This window comes from Hyalella azteca, unplaced genomic scaffold (assembly GCF_000764305.2).
Source record: "Hyalella azteca isolate HAZT.00-mixed unplaced genomic scaffold, Hazt_2.0.2 contig5407, whole genome shotgun sequence".
NCBI classification, from domain to species: Eukaryota; Metazoa; Arthropoda; class Malacostraca; order Amphipoda; family Hyalellidae; genus Hyalella; species Hyalella azteca.
The window spans coordinates 458,311-480,711 of record NW_025935599.1 but is presented as its reverse complement, the minus strand read 5'-3'; the positions used below and the strand labels follow the sequence as shown (position 1 = coordinate 480,711).

At 39.6% G+C, this 22,401-nt stretch overlaps 1 protein-coding gene across 1 annotated transcript; it reads left to right on the top strand.

Annotated features, from left to right (window-relative positions):
• Positions 1-105: 105 nt before the first annotated feature.
• On the top strand, positions 106-22,117 carry LOC108682450 (aconitate hydratase, mitochondrial). The gene is made up of 14 exons (XM_018171616.2): positions 106-223; positions 9,287-9,453; positions 12,127-12,352; positions 12,922-13,047; positions 13,752-13,910; positions 15,744-15,930; positions 16,165-16,382; positions 16,655-16,861; positions 17,356-17,601; positions 18,080-18,172; positions 18,618-18,743; positions 18,946-19,180; positions 20,076-20,287; positions 20,791-22,117. Exons 1-14 carry the CDS (start codon positions 200-202, stop codon positions 20,929-20,931), a joined length of 2,367 nt encoding a protein of 788 aa, XP_018027105.1. The 5' UTR covers positions 106-199; the 3' UTR covers positions 20,932-22,117.
• The last annotated feature ends 284 nt before the right edge of the window (positions 22,118-22,401 follow it).

The following is a 22,401-nucleotide window of genomic DNA, read 5'->3' as shown; positions in this document are numbered from 1 at the left end:
GACTCAATTTCATTCAGGCAGTATGTGTTGCAAGTAAATGTTCGTGTATTTATGAAAAATTTAGCTGTGGCAAATATAGCAGACTCCATCTGCCGACTGCTTACTTCTCTTTAGAAGTTTAGTAGACGGCAGGAAGCCGCCGCAATAGGTGTTGTGTTAGATTTTTGTTCTGTCTCCTTTGGAAAGGCAGCCGCATATAATGTTTGTCCTAGCAGGGAGCCAGGTAATTGTCGTAAATTATTATTTAAATTAGCCTAAAATAAAGGTTTTATAGGTTAATGATAGTTGAAACCGCAGTCAAACTAGGTTAAAAATTTTTCATTAATGTAACTGGGTAACAGCATATGAATGCCGACTGCTACTATCATACTATGCAAGAGGACTGAGGCTAAGGAGATTGTCAGACACCGGCTGGGTGTTCTCACACTCGTCACTCGGGTCTTCTTACTTATTATTTTTCGGCTGCTGCATTATCAGTGTACAAACCAGAGATTTTTTAGAATCGGTTCATTTCTAATTTCCTCATTTACTCAAGATTTTAACCAATTTCTTAAGTATGATAATGCTGGTATCCATGATACTTTACTGGTCTACTTATCCCTTTACGCCCTGAATTTCTGTGACAAAAATCATAAAATTCACTTGTTTGGTTTTAAGTCTCACTTTGAAGCTGACATTCTGACCTATCCAATGGTACCAAAATCATCTCTGTAGTCTGTACATTGATTTATGCCTTGACGACAGTTCGTGAAAGTGTTAGGGGTGAGGGAGTTCTTTCACATTTAATATAGGCAAAAATTACTGGTTGGGCACATAAATATGCAACCTGAAGACGCTGATCTTTAGTTACCCGGCTGCTGTCGTGTGGGATGGTGCTCAATGCTCATGCAGTCGTTGTTGTTGTTGTTGTTGACCCTCCCCGCCTCGCTTCATGGCGCAAGGCGGGGCCTAGAGCCCTAGCCCCAGTTCTGGGGCCAGCCAAGTCGGTCACCCCAGCGGGCCACGGGGCCAGCAGCCCTGCAGCGTTTACGGGGTCCGACCAAAGGTCATCCACTGACAGGGATGTGGGCATTTCAGGGCAGGTGAAAAGATGAATGGTGTCGTGCGTGTTGGACAGACAGAGTGGGCAAAGCGGAGAAGGGTGTGTGGCAGGGTCTATTTTATTTATATATGTGAGAAGTAGCGGTGATTTATTTGTGCAAAGTTGGGCAAGGTTCCTGCGTGCACCACACTCAGGATGATGTATGTTTTTGGTGAATTTTCTCGCGCATTTTCACTTTTTTTAAGCTATTGCTGTGCACAGTTGGCGCAATGTAATGAAAATTGATTCTCTTCGCGCACGTGTTCGCGCAATCCCGGCCATCAATTCTACGTCGCGCTGCTGCGCACGCCGCACGAGCAGTTTGTGGAGGAACAGACGTAATACTCACATTACTCAGTACAGTATGCCTTTAATTATCTTCCAATAACTCCAAAGCCATATGGCAACACTGAACACCGTCTGTTTACATTTCGTATGTATAATAGCCACAGTTTACGATTACCGTACCGTCCGTACGTTCCGTATCCGACAAGGCGGACAAGCGGAAGAGTCAGAAGTAACCCGGACATGTCTTACATTTTATTATTATCAGTTCGACTCGCGTAGTCAATATACTCGCGTATATTGTCGACTAAAATAGTAGAAATATTTTAGCTTTCTAAAGTACGGCGCACGGCACATTTTTTTACCAGCATAGTACAGCGCACCACGCAGGTCGTTAAAATGACAAAATAAATTCCCGCGCACCTGGCACATCTTCCTGACCATGGTGCGTGCAGGTCTAGATAGGTTGATTTCAGATGGGTGGATCTGTGGTGCGGGCATGTTTAAAATTTTATTGTAAGGGAGGGTTGCAAGATAGTTTTCTGTAATTGTAGTGTGGATTGTTTTGAGATTTTGTTTGTGTCCTGTGTAGCTTGTGCAGGCGGAGTATCTATGTTGGTGGTGAAACCCGTGTTGTGGAAAATGGTTTGTTTCATGAGATGGTGTGGGTGCGGCTGAAGGGTGAGAGTATGTAGTGGGTGGGTTGGGTATTGTGCTTTCTGTCTGAGTTGTGAGGTGTGAAGTTTGAGGTGTTGTGTTAGGGGTAGGAGTTTGGTTTCTTGGTGAAGGTGGTGGATGTTGGTGTCTGCGGTACAGCCTGTGGCTATCCTGAGTGCTGCGTTCTGGACTGTTTGGAGTTTGTTCATTTGTGTGGGTGATATAATTGGTGACCAGGATGAGTTTGCGTATTCAAGGATTGGACGCGTGATTGTTTGAAATGTGGTTGTGAGTAGTTCTTTTTGTTTTCCCCATTGTGTGGCTGTAAGTGATTTGATTATTTTGATGGTATTATTGGCTTTATCGTGAGTGTTGTGTGGCTATGTGTTCTGTGATATGTTGGAGTGCTGTAATGGTAGAATGGTGTTGTTTGAAGCCATGTTGGTGTTCAATGTTAGGGAGATGAGATGAGATTGTGGCAAGGATAATTTTTTCCAGTGTTTTGGCTATTGGACTTAGAAGAGAAATTGGTCGAAAAGATGACCCCATGTTAGTGTCTTTGCCAGGTTTGGGTATTGGAATTGTCTTGGCTAGCTTCCAGGTATGGGGTATTGTGTTGGAGTTTATTGCAATATTGTAAATTTGAGCTAGGTATGTAATTGCTGTGGGGCCCAGGTGTTTGAGATGGAGTATATTGATGTGGTCTGGTCCAGTTGATTTGTTATTTTTACTGTTTTTTATGGCGAGTGTGGTCATGGCTGTTGTTATATTTATTGGGTTGCCCTTTAAAGATTTAATTCTTCTGTCTGTTATCCTGTTATTGTGTGCAGTTTGGTGCGGTTTGGTGTTTATGAACTGCTTGTTGAATTGTGTTGCCTTCTCTTTGTCAGCATATGCTGTTGTGTTTGTGAATTGTATAGTTTTGCTTGGTTCTTGGCGTGGTGTTTTATTTGAAAGTGATGAGATTGTCTTCCAGAGAATGTGTGTGTTGTGTTTGTTATTCCAGTTTCGATCGAGGTGCTCTTTCCATAGGTTGCATTTATGTGTGTTATTTCAAGGTCTATGTCTCTGTTAAGTTGTTGGATAGATGGGTCATGTCTGTTTTGTGTCCTGATGTGGTTGCATTCTTGTATTTTGTCTCTGATGGCTTGGGGTAGAGGTGTCTGTTTTGTTTTTATTTTTCCTTTGGGTATATGGTGTTTGTCTGCTTGTAGAATGAGTCCAGTAAGTATCTTATTAGCAATGTGAACGTTGGTGGGTGCTGGAGTGTCACGGAGCTCTTGGTCTATTTCCTGCGAGTAAGCTGTCCAGTCTGCTTTGTGGTAATTTGTGAAAGATCTGTTATAGGTTTTTATGCAGTAGTTGGTTTTTGTGCAAAAGTGCAATATGATAGGAACATGATTGGAACTGAGAGCTGTGATAGTTGACCTTGTTATTTTGCTTGAGATGACGTTTGAGGCTGTAGATATGTCTGGTGACGTGGGTTGCTGTTCTCTTGTAGTGGGTATGCGTGTTGGCGAGTTTTCATTGAGAATGATGTGGTTGGAATTTTGTATAAGTGAGTTGATGAGGATGCCTCTGTGGTCTGAGTTAGGAGAGTACCAGGATGGGTGGTGGGCATTTATGTCTCCAGTAATAATGGTGTAGGGCTTGTTGAGGAGGAATGTGAAACAGTCAGTGATGTGTTGGTCTAGGTTGTGTTGGTGTGGTAGGCGTGTGTCCCTGGGAGGGATGTATATGTTAGCTATGTGGACGAATTTGTTGTTAGAGAGATGTATTTTGACTAGTTGGGTTTCAGTGGCTTCTTGGTTGATGTGTTGTGGAATAGTGATAGTTGTGAAAACTATGTTATTATGAATGTAGATGATGAGTCCACCTCCTGTCATGTGACGAATAGCAGTATAGTCAGGTATAGTGGGTGTGCGAGTCATTGGTTTAAGTTTGGATTCTTGGATTGTGATGATGTCGATGTCATGTTGTTTTGTGGTTAGTTTGAGGTCTTCTATTTTGTTTGTGAGTCCATTTGTATTTATTTGCATTATCTTGATATCAGAGGGTGTTTTTCGGAGTCTGATTGGTGGAGATAGGGGTTGTGTGGGATTGTGACTGGTGGGGGCAACGGAGATTGGGGTGCAGTGGCTGGGTTCGAAACAAGTTGCAATGCTGGTGGTGGCTCTGTATCAGGCCTGGGAGGGAATGGTGGAGTGTGTTGGGGACAGGTCCAGGAATTTGTGTATTGACGGAGTGTTATGTTTGTGCATTTTTTATGGACCCAATGTGGGGCAAGACTATTACAGACAACTGAGTATTGGTTTTCTGTGATTTGCCTATTGCATATGTCACACATCCAAGTCGGACCCGGGTTCTCCCTGACCCGGGCTCTCCTTGGACCCGGGTTCTCCTTGACATCCCCCGCTAGTAGCAACAGAGACGCTGACCACACGTGGGGAACCGCAGGCCGGCAGCACCAAAAAACATGGGCTTTGGGTCCCCCTCATGCAGTCGTTCCCACTATCCTTGACTGAATTTCGGCTCCAGTAATGTCCAGTCTTGCATCCATGTCACCTTGAATGCCTATTTCGAGGCGCTCGGGACTTTGTCGCGCTCTACTGAACATTCACACTTTTTGTCACTGCAAACCTATTTCCTCCCAGAGTTTTTAAGCTACAGCAATGAGTAATAAACCGTTCAATTCGCAAATAAAAGATCTAGAGATTGGTCGAAGCTTTTTTTTCAATTTCGTTAAAGTTTTGAAAATATTTTGAAAAAAGGGGAGGGGAAATTTGAAAGGGTGGGAGGAAAAATAATTTTTTTTTGAAAAATGCCCACCCCACCCACAAAAATTAGAATTTCGAAAAACAGCAAGGACCAATCGATGGTAGATATGGTCCTTACGCATCGAATGATATGCGTCTCGATGTTGTAGCTTGAAAATCATAGGAGGAGATAGATTTCTACAGTACCCCCTTTTTGGCGGTTTTCTAAGAATTTCACATTTTCTTTCACTTTTTTCGAAAAATTCCTGCGAACAAAAAAGTCTTAGATTTATCTTCTACATATGTGTACCAAGTTTCAAAGTTATCTGTTAGTAAATAACCGAAATAGAATTTCCATAAGAAATTGGACATTGCCATTGGAAATTGGAGATTATATTTCGGTTATTTACTGACAGATAACTTTGAAACTTGGTACACATATGTAAAAAATAAGTCTAAGACTTTTTTTATTCCTGTGAATTTAAAAAAAATGACAGAAAACGTGAAATTGTTGGAAAAGGTAGCTAGTCCCTGGTGTGACGAATTCGTTACGCCAGGGCGTAAAGGGTTATAGGACTCAAAAATGAACTTGAGACAGAGTCTAAAAAACTCTCTGCTTTGCCGCTACTGTACAGTGTTACTTACTGTTACACACAAGTTGTGTAACTGAACAGTGTATGTCACTGACAAACCACAAATTTTTTAGAATCAGTTCATTTTTAATTTCCTCATTTACTCACAATTTAAACCAATTTCTTATGTATGATAATGTTTTGGCCTATCCAGGAAATGTATGATAATGTAGGTAGGCCTATCCAGGATACTTTACTGGTCTTGGTCTACATATAGGACTCAAAAATGAACTTGAGGCCAAGGGAGAGTCTAAAATCTCTCTGCTTTGGCAGCTTTGCCACTATGGAGCCTCACTGTAGCTGTACTAGGAGCATGGCATCATGCTGTATCCATGATACTTACTAGACTAGGCCTAGTTGGGGTAAACGCGGTATATTCCGACATCGTGGGTAATTCCGACACCTCTCTAGTTTTTTCTTTATATACCTAAAGCTTTGTCTTAGTTCCACGCATTTGTTGATGGTTGAAATAGTGACGTCATACCTTTGCGCACCAAACTATTGACAAAACACTAGGTTTGGGCCACCTGGCAGGAAAATGTTGAGATCCAAAGAGAGGCAGTGCATGCCACCCAGTGAGATCATCAAAAAATGTGTCCTAGTTGATAGTTGACCTTGCTCTACCAAATAGTGATAAACTGTTTGTGTAGAAAGAATATTATGGTTTGAGACTTTTGAATACAGCAATCCCTTGATTAACACGGTTAATAAATCCCCGAGTTATACCGTGTGAAGCAAAACCGCGCTAATCAAACTTAAGAATATATGAGAATAATTATAATGAATCCTCAAAAATAGCAAAGTTACATAATAATTTTTTTTTCCACTAAAATTCATCATATTTTGCTTAGTTCAATTCATCATTCAAGCTTAGTCTCCAAAGTGATATTTTTACGTTTAAGCGTTCCCTTTTTGTCCATAATTATGACGGTAATTTATCAAGGAAAATAATGTAGTTTGATAAAAGTGAGCAGTACAGTAGATATGGCAGCAATCTTGACCAGTTGAAGGCTAACAAGTAACTAGAGCACCGGCATGGCGCACTTACCAGCGAACGTTGCCAAACTCGACCATTTGAGTTATGAACAAGACAAGGCGCGGTTAAACCGACTTTGTTGTCAGCACAGGTGCCTACGGAATGGGACCTTATTTAAAGAATTATTGGCTGAAATTCATAAAGTAACAACATTTGGCAAATTTTTCCAAAAGTCGTAACAACATAAGATCTAATAAGCAAAAAGTAACGCTTTTGTTACGAATGTAACACCTCTGGCTAGAGACGGGAAAATGATGCGTTGTGAAAAAAAAGTCGCGCTAATCAAAACTGGCACCTCGTAGATTAAGGGTAGGTCACAAATTTTTTTTCCGCATTAATCAAAACCGTGGTATTCAAAACCGTGCTAATCAAGGGATTGCTGTACGTCTGTGAATATATTAGGAATCCTTTATGTATACTTGTAGTTGCTGATTTCAAGTGGTAAATAAATTAATAGATGATTAAGTTAAGAAACGGATTTAGACACATAAAAACTAATTCCAACACAACTTGAATTGGACACACACAGCTCGTTCCAAGCTGTGTGCAAAAATTAAAATTGTCTTAATTAAAAGCTTAATAGCTGTTAATTAAAAGCCGTCTCGTATTCCAATACAGCTCACACAGCGATCGGAATTCGAACACAAGGATGCCGGAATTACGTAGTAGTAGAGTTTGAAGCGCGGCTGGAATTAGTCTTGCAAAATGCCAAATTTAGTCACACACAGTGTCAGAATATATGGATTTGGTAGGTTTGCATTCTAAAGGCTTTTAAATTAATATGGCAACATTTTGTGATGTTTCATTGTTGCTGGCGCGTAGTGCGGTGTTTTGAGAGTGATGTAAAGCAAACAGAACTCGAGTTGTGCATACGGTGATTTTTTTATATCCATTCATTTTTGCTACATCCTTAATGTATTGGAATATACTGCATTTACCCTAGGTATCCAGGATACTTTACTGGTCTACATATAGGACTCAATTGTAAATAAACTTGAGGCCAAGGGAGAGTCTAAAAAACTTTTTGCTTTGGCAGCTTTGCCACTATGGAGCCTCACTGTACTATGAGCATGGCAGCATGCTGTATCCATGATACTTACTAGACTAGGCCTAGACCTAGTTACTGGTCTTATTGGTGACTGGTCTACTCCTCATATTGGCCTCAAAATGAACAAAAGGGAAAGGTACCAAAAAGTTTCTCCTCTGCCAGTCTGCTGCACTATTCCAGACTAATGGAGATGACACAGGTCACAGGAGTCGTCTATCATTAAGTTCTATGTTATTCTTGTCAAGTCAAGTGCGACTGTGGGACAAGTGACAACTTCCTATCTCAATGATATACCTATCTGAAATTCTGAATGTCATTCTGAATTTGTCATTTCTAAATTCCTGTATAAATTAGAGAGCATTGAACTTTTAATCGAAATTACATCATTTGTCAGTTTTCACAATCAAAATAATATTTTTTAGGTTTTTTATAAAATATTGTTTTAGTCAAATTCTGTAGGCAATGAAATATGCTAGCAGCAGTTATATCACAAGAATTACTATGGGGCATGAACCAAGGTATAAAATTTATTTTTTTTTTCAGGTAATTATGACCTATGAATTGCTTCACTTTATGTCAATGTCAATGCTAAATTGAAAATTGGAATTTTGATTTAAGTTGTCTCCGGCCAGTGGTGCCGCAGGCAGGAATTCTTGAAAGGTATTTAATTAACCATTACACGCAGTATATTGAACAGTGAACACAACCCATTACAGTTTAGAGATGGACATGCATCTGCCCAGAAATGACAAAAGCTCTATGCACTGTTCAAAAATTCTAGCCTGCGTGCCAGAGCTGTTATGTTGACAGCCTAGATTCTTAAATAGAGACCATTTCGATACTAAACAAAATTCAACTAATACTTTCTAGCGCAATGAAAAGAGCTTCATAGTTATAATATGTCAATTTGTGTTTATTAAATCTGACAAATTGCAGTCTTACATAGTATATAAAGTAAATCATATGAAAAGTAAATTCCCTATATCTTTATTCACTATATCTGTTTTGCAATGTTTTCAGGCAAGCCTGTAATATATCTACTTGGCAAGCCACTACTGAATTTTTTGAGCCATGGTTTTATGGATTTGCCAGCCATGATTCCATTTCTTTGAATCATGAATTCCATATCTCAGCCATCAAAAGCCATTTACAAATGGCAAATTTCTCTACTAAGTCCATGCACATGTTATCCCAAATCTCTAATTTTCCCCTAAAACAGTCAAATGGCAACAATAACATTTGTCTTTACTGTAAGCTGAACACGTGTTAAAGCAGTTTGATCGCTGTAACGTGACTGCAGCTAAGCAATATTTTCAATGAAACGTTTAGGACAGGTTGACTTTTTATTATGATAATTACGTTCTGCAGGATATTTTGGCGGGCATGGTAATGTAATGCGGATTGCAGAAGTTTGATAATTTTATGAAATGACATTTTTGCAGAGGCAAACTGCAATTTTTCCAAAAAAAAAATTTAGGACATTTGAGCCGCAAGATTTCATAGGTAGGTACTTACTAAAATTATATGATATTAGAGCCACAATATTTCAGAAAAAATAGGACTTTTCCAGCCCTGGTTTCAGGGAACTGCTCCATGATTATTTTAAAAATCTAGAGAATAGAAGTACATTCAGAAGAGAAATTCAAAATGTACTCATGAAGAGATTAAAGCCTAATGCGTAAAATATGGACCAGATAAAAAATAACATAAGATATTGATTGACAAGTACAAGAGGAATTGAAGTTTAAAAGTTATTTAGGAGCCAGGTGATAATACTTGTTGTGTGTGCAGATGTGCAGACATGCCATCCTCTGCAAGTTTGGTGGGGTGCAGGCCAGAGGCCTCAGCATGTCTCCACTGGCAGCAGCAGCTGCAAGGATTGCCATGAGCAACCTTGACAAGGACTCCTACATGCCATATGACAAACTGCAAGAAAATCTTCATGTGGTCAAAAACAGGTATTTATTTGTGACATTTAGACAAACTGCAAGAAAATCATGTGGTGAAAAACAGGTATTTATTTGTGCCATTTAGGACTCATTTGTGTGGTATTACTCAAAGGATACACGTGTCCTTTGAGTTGTGGATTGACCTGTACATTTATACTTGAGTCCTGTATAAAGATATAGTAGTGATTCTTTGATGCTGAATAAAATTGTTGTTTTCTTCTATCCATATATCAAATTGAGCTTTTATTTGGAGAGAGAAGAATAATTTTTGTGTAAAAATGCTGGAAATTGTTGAATCTTCAGTTGGCATTTGTGTCTTGAATAGCAAATGATGCACCGGTACTCACTGTCTTAGTATAAATGAACCAATATGATTCAAAAGCGGTTATTGAGGTTCTAAAAACTTCTTTCTTCATTCCCTCAATTACTATCACTCTCCATGGCAGTCTTAGAAACTTGTAGCCAATAGTAGGACAGTTGGCTAATCCAGAAGCTTCAGATTTAACTTTAATTGCTGCATCCAAAACTATTATGTTTTCAATTCTTTCATTAAACCTAGGTGCATGTGTCCATTACTAAAAAAAATCGGCTTGACTATGAAGATTCTTATGTCTGGTTTGATAGATATGGAGCTCATAAGTTAGAAGATGCTTAACAATAAGCTAATTTGTTTTAAGATCTTGAAAATTTGCCATTAGAAACTTGAAAGACAGCTGGTCCAACTTTTCATTGGAAAGACATCAGGAAGGGCTTCTTCCCTAATAGTAACAGTAGGTAGGTATATTGAATTAATATACACTTGGAATTGAAGACCAAAGAATTTGTTGATTTAAATTCAGAGAGTTCAACAATAGGTACAGTACATCAGATGATGTTGGTAGATGGAAAGGCACATTTTAGGGAGTAGTTTTAGTTTATAAATGATGTTTAGAATGCAACAAACATTCATTTTTAAGTTACAAGAAGCATTAAAATTAAAATTTTTCTGGAAATAAGTACATATAAAAAGGATTCCGCAGTAAAATTTTAAACCATAAAAATTACTCTGGATGCTATCTCAAAGTTCAGACAATCCAGTAGTTAGGAGATAGATGCTGGAGTCTAATCCATAGAGTCGAGGAGTTCAGCTATTGTCGGTTGGTTGATGTCAGGCCACTGCTTGAAGATGATGCTTCTCAATACTTGATGCTTCTTGTGACATGAAAATGAATGTTTGTTGCATTCCAAACACCATTAATAAGCTGAAACTACTTCCTGAAACGTGCCTTTCCATCACCAATGTCATCTGATGAATTGTTCCGCTCTCTGATAATTCAAGTTAAAAAATTCTGTGGTCATTAATTGCACATGTATCAACAAGCAAATTCTGGAATCTAATACTAATATATAAATGTAAAGGTAAATATTTACATATTTGTGTGCATATACAGTATGATTTTTATTAAAAAGAATGCCATTGAGGCTAGGCCTAATTAATGTTGAGCCTTATGATGCAGTATACATCAATTAATTTCACTTCCGGTATGTGAGAAAGAACTGGAAATTTGTAGATTTGTGTTGTGTAATATTGATAGTACAGCTCAAGAAAGCCAAGTATACATCAAGTTTCTTAACAAAAATTGCATAGGTACTTTTACATGTAACTCTAAAATTGTAGTCAATGAAGGAAATTGTAAGGGAAATTGTAGTCAATGAACAGAGTTTTTAGTGCATTTTCTCATTTATGGAAAAAAGTTGCTACCGTAAAATGGGGTAACTTAGACTATTTTTTTTTAAATGATGTCATTTTTTACTAGCTAAATTAAACTTGAATTGAAACATGCAAAAAACAGGTCTATACTCTAGGTTCACTCACCATAAATTGCTGGCTCCTGCCTCTCATAGTTTTTATGTAATTTCAAAGAAAGTGATGGTCTTTGTTACCCCAGCTCTTGGGGTAACTTGGACCGGGTGGTAAAATCAATTTTATTTTTTGGTAAAATAACTTCAAATAACTCCAGGTTTTGGTGCATTGTAGTAGAACTCTTCTAGTTACATATGCAAATGACAAATTTGAAGAAAGTGTCATAGTTTTCAAATGGGGTGCACTGCCCCCAGATGGGGGAACTTAGACCACCTAATGTCAGCCGTGAAGGGGTAATATTGACTGGCTTGTAAATTAAGTTAAAATTACCATATATAAGACTCTGTAGAGTCTGAAACATAAGGAAATAAACATTAATAGGTGTGTCAAACATGAAATATGTTATATATGGTAATTTTAAATTAATTTTCAAGCCGGTCTATGTTACCCCATCAGGGCTGACATTAGGTGGTCTAAGTTCCCCCATTCAGGGGCAGCGCCCCCCATTTGCAAACTATGACACTTTCCTCAAATTTGTCATTTGCATTTGTAACTAGAAGAGTTCTACCACAATGCACCAAAACCTGGAGTTATTTTCCCCCCCAAAAAATTGGAGGGGGTTCTATGACAGGCTTTAAATAATAGCTCTTTTTCGTGGGTCACATTTTTCATTTTTAGCACACTTTCTCATTTATGGGAAAAATGCACTATTGTGCTCGCCATGTCCGTCTGTCTTTCTGTCAGTCCGTCTGTCCGTTCGTGACCTCAAGTTTTCGTCGAGAAAATGTGCTTTCTGTCACTCACTGCAGTGAGTACTGAGTTATATTTTTTTGTATTAGGCTGGGGCGCCCGATGACTCTGTCGGAGAAGGTCTTGTACTCCCACTTGGATGACCCAGTCTCCTCCGAGCTTGTGCGTGGCGAGTCTTACTTGAAGCTGCGACCTGACCGAGTGGCCATGCAGGACGCCACTGCACAGATGGCCATGCTACAGTTTATTAGTTCTGGCCTGCCACGTGTTGCTGTGCCATCTACAATTCATTGCGATCACTTGATCCAAGCCCAGGTACTGCCACCCTAACCCTTCATTTTCGTCTTTTCATTTACCTATGAAGTCATCGTTGGTCATGCATAGCTTGTATTTAGTCAGGTGCTTCTTCTACTGGTCTTTTCTTCTTGAGCTTGAGCAATCCAGAACAACATTCGGAATACCCAGTTGCAAGTTACTGCTCTGTATGCCATCACTGCTGTTGTTCCTTGAGCCTTGTTGCACAAGAAGCCAGCATTGTGACTGTAGTAAACCACTAACTTCAGCTCAGATTGAAATGAGAAGTGCTAATGCTGTTTTGACCGCCAAATTCTGGTCTCTGTTTGATTTGATTGTTGCATACATGCCTATCAAGCAAAATTTGTTACTATAGGTATCTCAATTAGCTATGTTCATGTTTTCTCATCCTGTCATCCATTTCTAATTTCCTCCATTGCTTAATTCTTATGAGATACTATAGCTGCTTGTATCCAGTCAGCTCATCGATATGCTGAGTTTGTAACATTCCATATATTTAGGAACAATTTTACAATATTAGTGTAGCTTCTGTAGTTCATACTGTTGATTAACAAATTTTTGACTTACAGATAGAGGGAGCTAAAGATCTGCAGCGAGCAAAGGAACTCAACGCTGAGGTGTACAACTTCCTGTCGACTGCTGGAGCCAAGTATGGCGTTGGCTTCTGGAAGCCTGGGTCTGGCATCATCCATCAGGTGGTCCAAAATTCTTTGCTCATCTTGTTGTGAACGATTGCATGTTATGTATTGTAAATAAGTTATTACACTATTGTGTTTAAGAATTATAATAAATTGATGCTTAGGCATCTCATTTACCTACCTCTAGTAGGAACGGCATGGATAAAATTATTTCACTTGTATGTTATTTTTTTAACGTCTGGTATTCTACACCTATTCCGTAACTTTCTGGGCTTGATTTCTGAAAGCAGATAAGATTCCTTTGTATCCTTGCTCACTGCTCTAATTTCTTGCTATATTATTACAATACTTCTCTTTAACTTCACTTCTTGTTGTTTGTTTGTCTGCTACAAATCTTATAATCGATTTTTAACACACTTCTATCTATCCAATCGATCTGAAATTTTGAACACTTGCGTAAAGTTGAAGACAATGCATGAATCAATTGACAAAATAAATACTTTTGAAATTTTAATTTTTTTTAGTATTAAAAAAATGTAACATTTTTTAATGTTTAAAAATACAAATAGAAATTTGTTGCACATGTATAACATCCTATACAGTGCCTCTATACAAGTATTGTCTTTAAAAAGTAATTTCTAAACGCATATTTCTATTTCATTGCATTTTAATCAACGATAACTCAATACTAAACCAGTAGTGCAGGATTGTGTATCCATTTGGTCCCACCATAACCCAACTAATTGACCAATTGCGTGCAGATCATCCTGGAGAACTACGCGTTCCCCGGCCTGCTCATGATAGGCACGGACTCCCACACCCCCAACGGGGGCGGCCTGGGGGGCCTGTGCATCGGCGTGGGCGGCGCAGACGCCGTCGATGTCATGGCCAACATTCCCTGGGAACTCAAGTGTCCCAAGGTTATACCTTCAGTGAAACTAGATTTATATTTCAGTGACATAGGTACCTTCAGTGAAACTAGATTTATACTTCAGTGAAACTAGATTTTCAGTGAAACTAGATTTAAACTTCAGTGAAACTAGATTTTCAGTGAAACTAGATTCATACTTCAGTGATAGTATACCTTCAGTGAAACAAGATTTAGTCCTAAATAACAATGCATTTAATGCATAATAACGCCACATAACGCTCTTCTATGAGTCATTGAATTCTTTGCGCACATTTTTTTATTCAGATAACTTGATGTGAATTTTGTTGCATTTCTGAATCTGTGTTTGATTTTTTGATGAATCTTGTAATGTTGACTTTGGGGGTATTTTGCCGCAGAGGCAAGCCATATTTCTTAAATCAGCTTTTACTTCGTCTCATCTGATGCTTTTGAACTCCATTTCATTATAAAGTGTTAATGAAGATCCTTTTGCAATGTTAAAGGGAGGGGGGGGGTATACCTCCAGAAAAACTTCCACATTTACTAATGGATCTTTCTGAAACTTCACACATATATGTAAAACAGAAATACAAGCACATTTTGTTCGTACGATTCTTTCCGGAAAAATTAATAGAAAACGTGAAATTCATAGAGAGAGTTTTGAAGCTACATTGCTCCTCCTAGAGTTTTGAAGCTACAGCAATGAGGCATATACCATTCGATTCGTAAAGACCATACCTATCGAGTTATTGAGCCTTATTTTTTATTTTTGCCTTAGTTTTTTTTACACGCATTTTTCCTTTTTCTTCTCATTTTTTTCTCATTTTCTTCAAATTTGCTTCAAATTTTCCCCCCTCCCCCCATTTGAATCCAAACTATGCACAAATCTAAAAAAAGAGCTCGATAACTCGATAGGTACCTATGGTCTTTACAAATCGAATGGTATATGTCTCATTGCTGTAGCTTCAAAACTCTAGGAGGAGATAGGTTTGCCGTGACAATAAGTGTGAATGTTCAGTACAGCCCGACAAAGTCCCGCGCGCATCGCAATGGGCACTCAATGTAGCAAGGATACAAAACTAAACGTTACTGGAGCTTGATTCCAGTCAAGGTTGGTTGGAGCGACTGCATGCATACCTCCTCATACGACGCCAGGCGGGTTACTGAGCTGCACTTCAAGCAGACACTGTATTTAAAGTGCCGGGCAGCGAATTACCTCCTATCTTATTTGTTAAAGAACTCCCCCACCCCCCACCCCTTTCATGATCTGTCGTGAACGCATAAATCAACGTACAGTGATGATAATAGTACCGCTGGATAGGGCAGAATGTTACCTTTAAGATGAGACTAAAAACCAGAAAAGCCAAATTCAATAACTTTAGGGAAACCCCCCCCCCCCTCTTAACGCTTTTGGCCTTTAAGTTATTTATACTGTATTGCAATTCTCACTGTAAATGATTTCTTCGTGGCATTGTCACTATATAAACATGTCACAAATATATTGTATGTACAGGATTTCTTCATGACATTGTCACTTTAGAAACATGTCACAAACACACTATATTTAAATGATTTCTTCATGACATTGTCACTATATAAACATGTCACAAATACACTGTATGTACATGATTTCTTCATGGCATTGTCACTATATAAATATGTCACAAACACACTGTATGTACATGAGTTCTTCATGACATTGTCACTATATAAATATGTCACAAATACACTGTATGTACATGATTTCTTCATGGCATTGTCACTATATAAATATGTCACAAATACACTGTATGTACATGATTTCTTCATGACATTGTCACAATATAAATATATCACAAATAAACTATGTATTTGCTGTGTTCAGGTGATAGGCGTGAAGCTGACCGGCGAGCTCTCAGGCTGGACGTCCCCCAAAGACGTGATCCTGAAGGTGGCCGGGATCCTGACTGTGAAGGGCGGCACAGGCGCCATCGTCGAGTACTTCGGGCCTGGCGTCAACTCCATCTCCTGCACCGGCATGGGCACGATCTGCAACATGGGCGCTGAAATTGGTAATTTCTTCCCCTGCATATGTGATTATCTCACCTCCTGTTGAATTGTATTTTTTTTGTCAATAATTTTTTCACCTTTGAGTTCTTTGCTGGGTCTCAATTATATAAATGTTTTATGCGCTGTAAAGTTGACACCGATTTCTATCTTGCTTAAAAAAAAATAAGTAATCGGTATTGGCATCCGTTGTGCTGGTCTAATGTCAATATATAATAAGCTATGAACATCTGTTATAGGCGCGACGACGTCAGTGTTCCCGTACAACAGTCGCATGCACAACTACCTGGTGGCCACGAACCGCGCTGACATCGCGCGCCTCGCTGACGACAACCTCAACCTGCTGACTCCTGACGAGGGCGCGCCCTACGACCGCCTCATCGAAATCAACTTATCTGAGCTCGAGCCTCACATCAACGGACCCTTCACGCCTGACCTCGCGCATCCTGTGGACAAGGTGAGAACCCTCCACCATCTCGCGCATCCTGTGGACAAGGTGAGAACCCTCCACCATCTCGCGCATCCTGTGGACAAGGTGAGAATTTTCCACTATTTCACGCATTTCGTGACGGGAAAAAAATCTCGTGATCAAACATGTTTAGGAAGAATTTAGCCCATTTCATGTGTTTGAACTTCGCATACATAGGGCCTAAAGACATAGATTATAAAACATTTTTCCATGTAGTGTTTAGTTACCATGTATATATTATAAGGTTGGATTTGTCGTAGGTTGGCGACGCAGCTAAGAAGAACAACTGGCCGCTGGACGTGAAGGTTGGCCTCATAGGCTCTTGCACGAACAGCTCCTACGAGGACATGGGACGCTGCGCCTCCATCGTTAAGCAGGCAATGCAACATGGCCTCAAGTCCAAGTCCTTGTTCCACATCACGCCAGGCTCGGAGCAAATCAGGGCCACCATCGAAAGGGATGGCATTGTGAGTTACACGTTTTTTTTTTATTTGAGCGTTAAATCGTCAGGCTCTTCATTTGTTGTTCCTCTGTCATCCCCTAAATGATTGCTGTTAAATATTTGATTAGCAGAGACCATCACCTCTTGTTTGTTACTTTGTCTCGATACTTTTTTCCCACATACAATTGATATCGCTGCCATTTGTTATAATCATTTTGCAAGTCATTTCTAATCTTATTCCAATGTTAGTTTTGGTCAATAGTTGTATTGGAATATTTTGTTACTCTTGGAGTATAAAGTGAACTGTTTGTATACTGAATAACTGCCGCTGATACGGGGCTGCCTGTCACTCATTATTGCTAATTCCGAAGACCAGCCATGAAAATGTATTTTCTATGAATAAATTTGAGACAGCGCAAGCTTTTTTTATGTCAATTGAATTCAATGTGTTATTTGATCTTAAATTTCACTTATATTCAAACATCGTTTTCACATTTTCACATCCATATCCGCCATCAGGCAGAGACTCTGCGTTCTTTTGGTGGCGTTGTTCTGGCGAACGCGTGCGGCCCTTGCATCGGTCAGTGGGACCGACAAGACGTTGAGAAGAACGAGAAGAACACAATTGTGACTTCCTACAACCGTAACTTCACTGGTCGTAACGACGCCAACCCCAACACTCACTGCTTCGTAACGTCACCGGAAATCGTGACGGCTCTCTCGCTGGCCGGTACTCTTGACTTCGATCCCAGGAAGCATGAACTGGTAGGGTAATCGAGGTACTAGATTTCCTAGAGGTGCTTTGATCTTCTCCTGATGCTAATCTCGTTTTCGTTCAGATTTTTTTATTTAAAAGTTGCTTTGCAGCGTATGCTGCAAAAAAGGTTGTGCTGAAATACGACTAAGATCATTCAACTGCATCGCATTATCTTGTACGTGTACGTCGCACAGTCGTGTCAAATTATATGAAACTGTAGGACTGCGTTTCTTCATGAAATATTATTGCCTTAAGCAGTCGTGTCAACTGCTAATCTGAAGTGGAAGGACTGCATTACCTTATCCAAATATTATTGCCTTATATGGTACAATCGTATCAAATTTTTTTTTTTCAAGTGATATTCTGAAATGGTAGGACCGTATGAATATTACCTCGTCCAGCATTCTTGCCTTATATTCTTGACAAACGATGCAAATATACGGTTGGACTGCGTTACCTCGTCTCAATATTCTTGCCGTTTGACAGACCGGCGCCGACGGCAAAAAATTCAAGCTTGATGATCCCTTCGCGGCTGAGCTCCCAGCAAGGGGCTTTGATCCTGGCGAGGATACTTTCCAGGTACGGCCAGGCTGTTGTTCTAAGTTATTGCACTGGTTACATTTTGGCTATAATATATTGAATGGCTCATGTTTAGAAAATTCTATAAAACCTTGAAACTATCCACGGCTGAAGCATTGATTTTTCTTGGTGTGGGGGGGAAAATTAGGAAAGCCCGTAACTTTAATTGTATATAAAATCATACATTGATTTTATTTGTGCTGTCCAAGTGTGCAGAAAGTGAACAGCAATGATTCAGTTTATCCGACGCAAATTCTTGTTTATCAATCTTGTGATGAATTTTAAGTATGAATAAAGCCTTTGCTTTTGTGTTATGATTATTTTATTTGCGTTCGGACAGGCCGCGTAGATTAAAGATGTTCAAGTAACTCGAGCACGGATCCATCTTACTATCATTTAGAATCATTGACAAGCGAGGTAATTAATTTGATGACTTCTCCCGCAGCCTCCTCCCGCTGACAGCAGCAGTGTGAGCGTGGATGTGTCGCCAGAGTCCAAGCGCTTGCAGCTGCTCACGCCCTTCGATAAATGGGATGGCAAGGACCTCGAGGCCATGACCATTCTTATCAAGGTTACTGATGCTCTTTCTTAGGTTGCCTCGTATGTCCTACATTGACTCGCAAATATGCTGCTGGAAGTCCTCATTAACACTTGCTTCACTCAAACATCTTTTTCACATCAAACATCACAATTGATTGTGTTCACACTGCTGTATCTGCCATGTTCTACCACCGTTACAACCTAATTCATGCGCTAATATTTGTGTAATGCAGACTAAAGGGAAATGCACGACTGACCACATCTCGGCTGCTGGTCCTTGGCTACGGTTCCGTGGGCACCTGGACAACATCTCGAACAACATGTTCCTGACGGCGGTTAATGCTGAGAACGGCGAGATGAACAAAGTCCAGAACAAGCAGACCGGAGAGTGGGGGCCCGTGCCAGCCACCGCCCGCGCCTACAAGGCGGCCGGCGTCAAGTGGTGTGTCGTAGGCGACGATAACTACGGTGAGCTGTGCTGTGCTTGTGATGCTCATAGCCGTGTAGGTTAGGTGAGTGATGTACTGTGGGTTATGTCTGTGCCTCCACTCATATATGTGAAGAAAAACTTTATATTTATGCTATCGTTATTACGGTGAGCTGTGCTGTGCTTGTGATGCTCATAGTCTTTTAGGTTAGGTGAGTCGTGCTCTGTGGGTCATTCCTGTGCCTCCACTCGCTTGTGTGACAAAAAAAACTTCATAGTCTATCTTTACTACGGTCAGTTGCGCTGTGCTTGTGATGCTCATAGTCTTGTAGGTCAGGTGAGTTATGCACTGTGGGTTATGTTTGTGCCTCCACTCATATATGTGAAAAAAACTTCATAGTCTTATCTTTACTACGGTCATTTGCGCTGTGCTTGTGAGTTCATAGCTGTGTAGGTTAGGTGAGTTGTGTACTGTGGGTTATGTCTGTGCCTCCACTCGCTTGTGTGGAAAAAACTTTAAATTTATTCTATCGTTACGTATTGGTTATTATTATTATCAAGTGTCAGTGACATTCATTAGGAATTTTACTTATTTTAATATGTGGGTTAGTTTAGTGTGAATTTGAATTAAATTCTTGAATAATTGAGAAGGGAAGATCACATGAGCTCCCCTCTGTTATTGTGCCGCACCGTCCTGATGCTTCACAAATTTTTATCCAGCTAATGCCTCTTGAGCCTCTTTAAGTGAAATAAAAATTGACTTTTATTGGAATAACTTATAAGCTCAGAGATGATATTTCGTTATCTCTGCGCTTATAAATCAGTCCGCTTATAAGTTATTATATTATAAAAATGTTATAATATAATATAAATATATAATATATAACTTATATTATAAGTTAAATTTCGCTTATTCGAAATATTGACATTATCCAGGCGAGGGTAGCTCCCGCGAGCACGCAGCACTGGAGCCCCGGCACCTGGGAGGCCGTGCGATCATCGTGCGCTCCTTCGCCCGCATCCACGAGACGAACCTCAAGAAGCAGGGTATGCTGCCCCTCACCTTCGCCGACCCCGCTGACTACGACAAGATAGACGCAAACGATAAGATCTCTCTTGTCGGACTCAAGGACCTCACGCCGGGCAAGGTGGGCATTTAAACTGAATAACTTGAAATTATTTCCCATGCTAAGATATCTCACGCCTGGCAAGGTTGGCATTTAAACTGAATAACTTGAAATTGTTTCCCATGCAAAGATATCTCACGCCTGGCAAGGTGGGCATTTAAACTGAATAACTTGAAATTGTTTCCCATGCTAAGATATCTCACGCCTGGCAAGGTGGGCTTTTTACACTAAAAGACTTGACATTATTTCCAATACTAAGATATCTCTCATCGCTGCCTAAGATCACTTTGTTTAGACGGTTGATTTGTGCAATTTGATCAAGGAAAGACTACTTTTGACGTTATGGTGTGTTTATGTCTTTTGGGTTATTGATAAAGAAGCGTTTTCGTTTCGTTATCGATGGCAATGATTCAAGTTAGGGGTGTTTGTTGTAATTTACAGTCTTATTTCCTGGGAAGTTGTTCTTCTGATAACTATTGTTACAGTTATTTGATTTGAAGCATATTGATATTTTTGTTTTTCAGCCCGTAACGTGTCGCGTCCATCACAAGAACGGCAAGGTCGAGGAAATCAAACTGAACCACTCCATGAACGAGCAGCAGATTGAGTGGTTCAGAGCCGGGTCAGCCCTCAACAGAATGAAGGAAGTGGCATTAGGCAAATAAAAACCAGTATCACCGGAATCCTATAATGGCTTTATCCAAATTGTGTAAGTTTTCAACAGAACTGGCCTGCCTTTTAATGATAAGCCAGGCTATGGGTTTAAGAAGTGAATGTAGTCGCTCCGATATAAAATGAATCAACAATTTAAAATTAAAGTCGTACGATGAGGACATGAAATTGGAAAAAATGTTAAATTTAATGTACTCGTTCGCTAACTAAATAATTCTCCAATGCTTTCATCTCGGATTGAATTTTATAGAATTGTTTTGATTTTCCGAAGTAGTGCATATTAACCCTGGTCACCTCGGGTGAGGTGAACATGTCTTTGTCTTCTAATAATCTTCATTGAATTATGGATACCAAATCTCCCATTCTCCTCGCGATACTCAGCTGATGTACTCTTCTGGGCTTTGATTTAAAGCATTTTGGTGTTGACTATTAGTACATCTATGTACTTATACTTATTGGTTAATCAGTAACAGAGTTTTCGGGATAATATGTGTTTTTTTTTCGTGAATGTTACGGCTTAATGTGGAACCATAAACGTCATTAAATTGTTCATTTGACATTGTGAATGGCATGGGAGTTTTGACATGGTGAATGGCTGTGCTTGAGTTTGAAATTTTAATAATTTATTATCTTAGTTTCGGTTGTTTTTAGTAAATACCTGATTATTACGAGACAGTGTAAAGTACAAGTCAATGCACATAAGTGTCGAGGTAAATTATCGCTATGGACGCAAAACAGGAAATGTTTCGAACATCCTTGCGTGGTAGGCTCAACGCTCAACTGGGTAGGCTCCCTAAGGAGGCTGGGCACGGATTTATGCACTTGAACCTCTAATGAAGTTTTATTGTAATGTTCAACATTATTATTTATTGTTAAAATATGGTTGATGTATCGTGTATAGGGTCCGCTTATATAAGAACGAGGAAATGATTTACATGGCGCTGTATATAAAAAGTGAGGAGTGAGTAATGCTGTCTTCCTAACCTTCACTTCAGCTATGAGTTTGAACTCTCATGTGAAGACTGCTTGGCTGGCACCTAAAACTTGGTTTTTACAGGACGCATGTACATCGGTTGCGTTGAAATTTAAAATTACCCTTATTGGACGCTTGCATGTGTACAGATAATACACTGCAATGCTGCTTTTTGTACATAGATTTGAATAGACAATTATACCTTCTGAACTTATCATTTACCTCGCTTAATCCCTGGGTAAGACTGCTTCTACGTCTCTAATGAAGGAACGACTTAGCAGCCCTGACATTTGTTGTAGTCCTTTGTAGCGACGTCTATTGATATGGAAACTACTCCAATGTATTCATTAAATCCTTCACGTCATGAATGGAGGAAGAATGTGTAGTGGATGTCCCAGCAAATTGATAAATTCCCAGAAAATGAATCAGGGTCTTCTGCAAATGGCCGACGAGACTTCCCCAGGGAGATGTTGCGCTGTCAACATCTAAG